Source organism: Bison bison, unplaced genomic scaffold (genome assembly GCF_000754665.1).
Source record: "Bison bison bison isolate TAMUID 2011002044 unplaced genomic scaffold, Bison_UMD1.0 scf7180017855424, whole genome shotgun sequence".
NCBI classification, from domain to species: domain Eukaryota; kingdom Metazoa; phylum Chordata; class Mammalia; order Artiodactyla; family Bovidae; genus Bison; species Bison bison.
Genome location: NW_011485997.1, coordinates 4,369 through 6,031, shown reverse-complemented (window position 1 = coordinate 6,031; position 1,663 = coordinate 4,369). Strand labels below are relative to the sequence as shown.

Genomic DNA, 1,663 nt, shown 5'->3' with positions numbered 1-1,663 from the left:
GGGATAAATAAAGTCGAATTAATTCATTATAATAAAGAGAGATGGGCGAGGGAGCCCGGCCAGCGCCCACCCCTCCCCTGCCCTCCTCTCGGGCCGAATTGATTACAGCTCTGTATTCAGAAACACGCGCCGCGCGCATTCCTGGCGGCGAACCGACAGTGAGCGAGGCGCTATGGCTACGGGCAAAACCGAGTCGGATGGACAGAGTTTACATTTAGTATTTATAGGGAAAGAAATTAAATGATGACGAAAAGTGGTGCTCTTGGCCCCTGACCTCCGCACTAATACTTGCAGCGTTTTCCTAGCGCGACAGGAGGGGGCAGGCAGGGGTTAAGGCCCCGAATTCCAGGCCTCCTCTCCTTCTCGGCAAGGTTTCGGGCCTGCCCCGCATCCTTGCGCCTCTTGCCGTTCTGAGCAAGGGCGGAGGGTCCTGTGCGGCCCTGTCGCGGGCCCTGTGCGGCGGTACATCCAGTTCGGCCCCTCGCCAGCGCGCGTGCCCGGCGCCCGGTCCTCTAGCGGGTAGGGAGGAAGCCGGCACCGGGGTCGGGGGTGGGGCCTCGCCCCCTCACGTCCTCGCCTCCTGTCCACCCGGTGGTGGTGTGCAGACCTCCCCGGGCACGCACACGCGAGTACAGGTGCGGACACGAGACCCGGCACAGGACCCGCGCAGCGCGCAGACTCACAGCCCCGGCCTGCCCTTCCCCCTGGCTCCCGGCTCGGGGCTGGGCAGCCCGGCCCAAGCCCCTTACACCCAAGGCCCCTTGCCTGTCCCTTTGCCCTGGGGTGAGAGGCCGCCGGCCGCGGAGCTGCAGGACCGGCCGGGTCACAGGCTCAGGACCCCCTTCTGCCTGCCTGGGGCCGGCTGCAACACGATGCAACCTTCCCACTGACAAACTTTTTTTTTTTACAAAGGCTGTTTTATAGAAAGATATATGTATCTTTCCCTTCTGCCCACAGTCCTAATTTGCTGCTTATTTAAGAATATATCCTTTAATGATTGAGCTTGAGTCTATCAATATTTTACAGTGGGGAAGGGAGTGACACATCTCTGGGAACATAATTTAATTATAACAAATGGGTTGGGTGCCTTGGCCCTATTCTTCAGAGGCCGAGTCAAAGGGAGATATATTTATTTTTTCCCTTGCGTGTGTAGGGGGCCTGACTGGCCGCCACCCCAAACTACTTTCCCCTTCTCCTCGCCTCCACTTTCCCCTGCCCCAGGCCGGGTTTTACCCGGGTAGGGGGTACGGGGGTGGGGTGGTGTCAGGGTGCCTCCCCGGCCACCCTCACCTGCGTCTGTAGAGAGGGATGCTGCCAATCAATCACAGAGGGCATTAATTACGCCTCTTTTATTGACGGGGCTGCCTCCTTAGGAGCCGTCTCTTTCGGAGTCACCTCCTCCCCCGCTCCGGCCTGCGCCTCCTCCCCTCCCCCGCCGCCTGGAGCCGGAGAGGAGACGAGAAACCCTTGTAGTTTTAAATTCAATGTGACAGTTTCGGAAAGAGCGGATGATGAATCTCCTATTATTGGATCAGTCTATTTGCCGCTCAATGTCTCTCTGTAATTGGAGCAACATCACTTTAAAGGTTCAGAGAGTACAGCATTTCTGGTGAAAAATCCCCACAACACGCCGGTGAATGTTTTAAAGGGAAATCTATTAGTG

General features: G+C 57.5%; 1 protein-coding gene across 1 annotated transcript in view; it reads left to right on the top strand.

Annotated features, from left to right (window-relative positions):
* Positions 1-1,663, top strand: part of LOC105002328 — a 9,647-nt gene that overhangs the window by 5,095 nt on the left and 2,889 nt on the right. Inside the window, exon 7 of the mRNA XM_010858883.1 lies at positions 606-783. Within this exon, the coding sequence (XP_010857185.1) occupies positions 606-783 (178 nt within the window). The remainder of the gene's footprint in view (positions 1-605; positions 784-1,663) is intronic.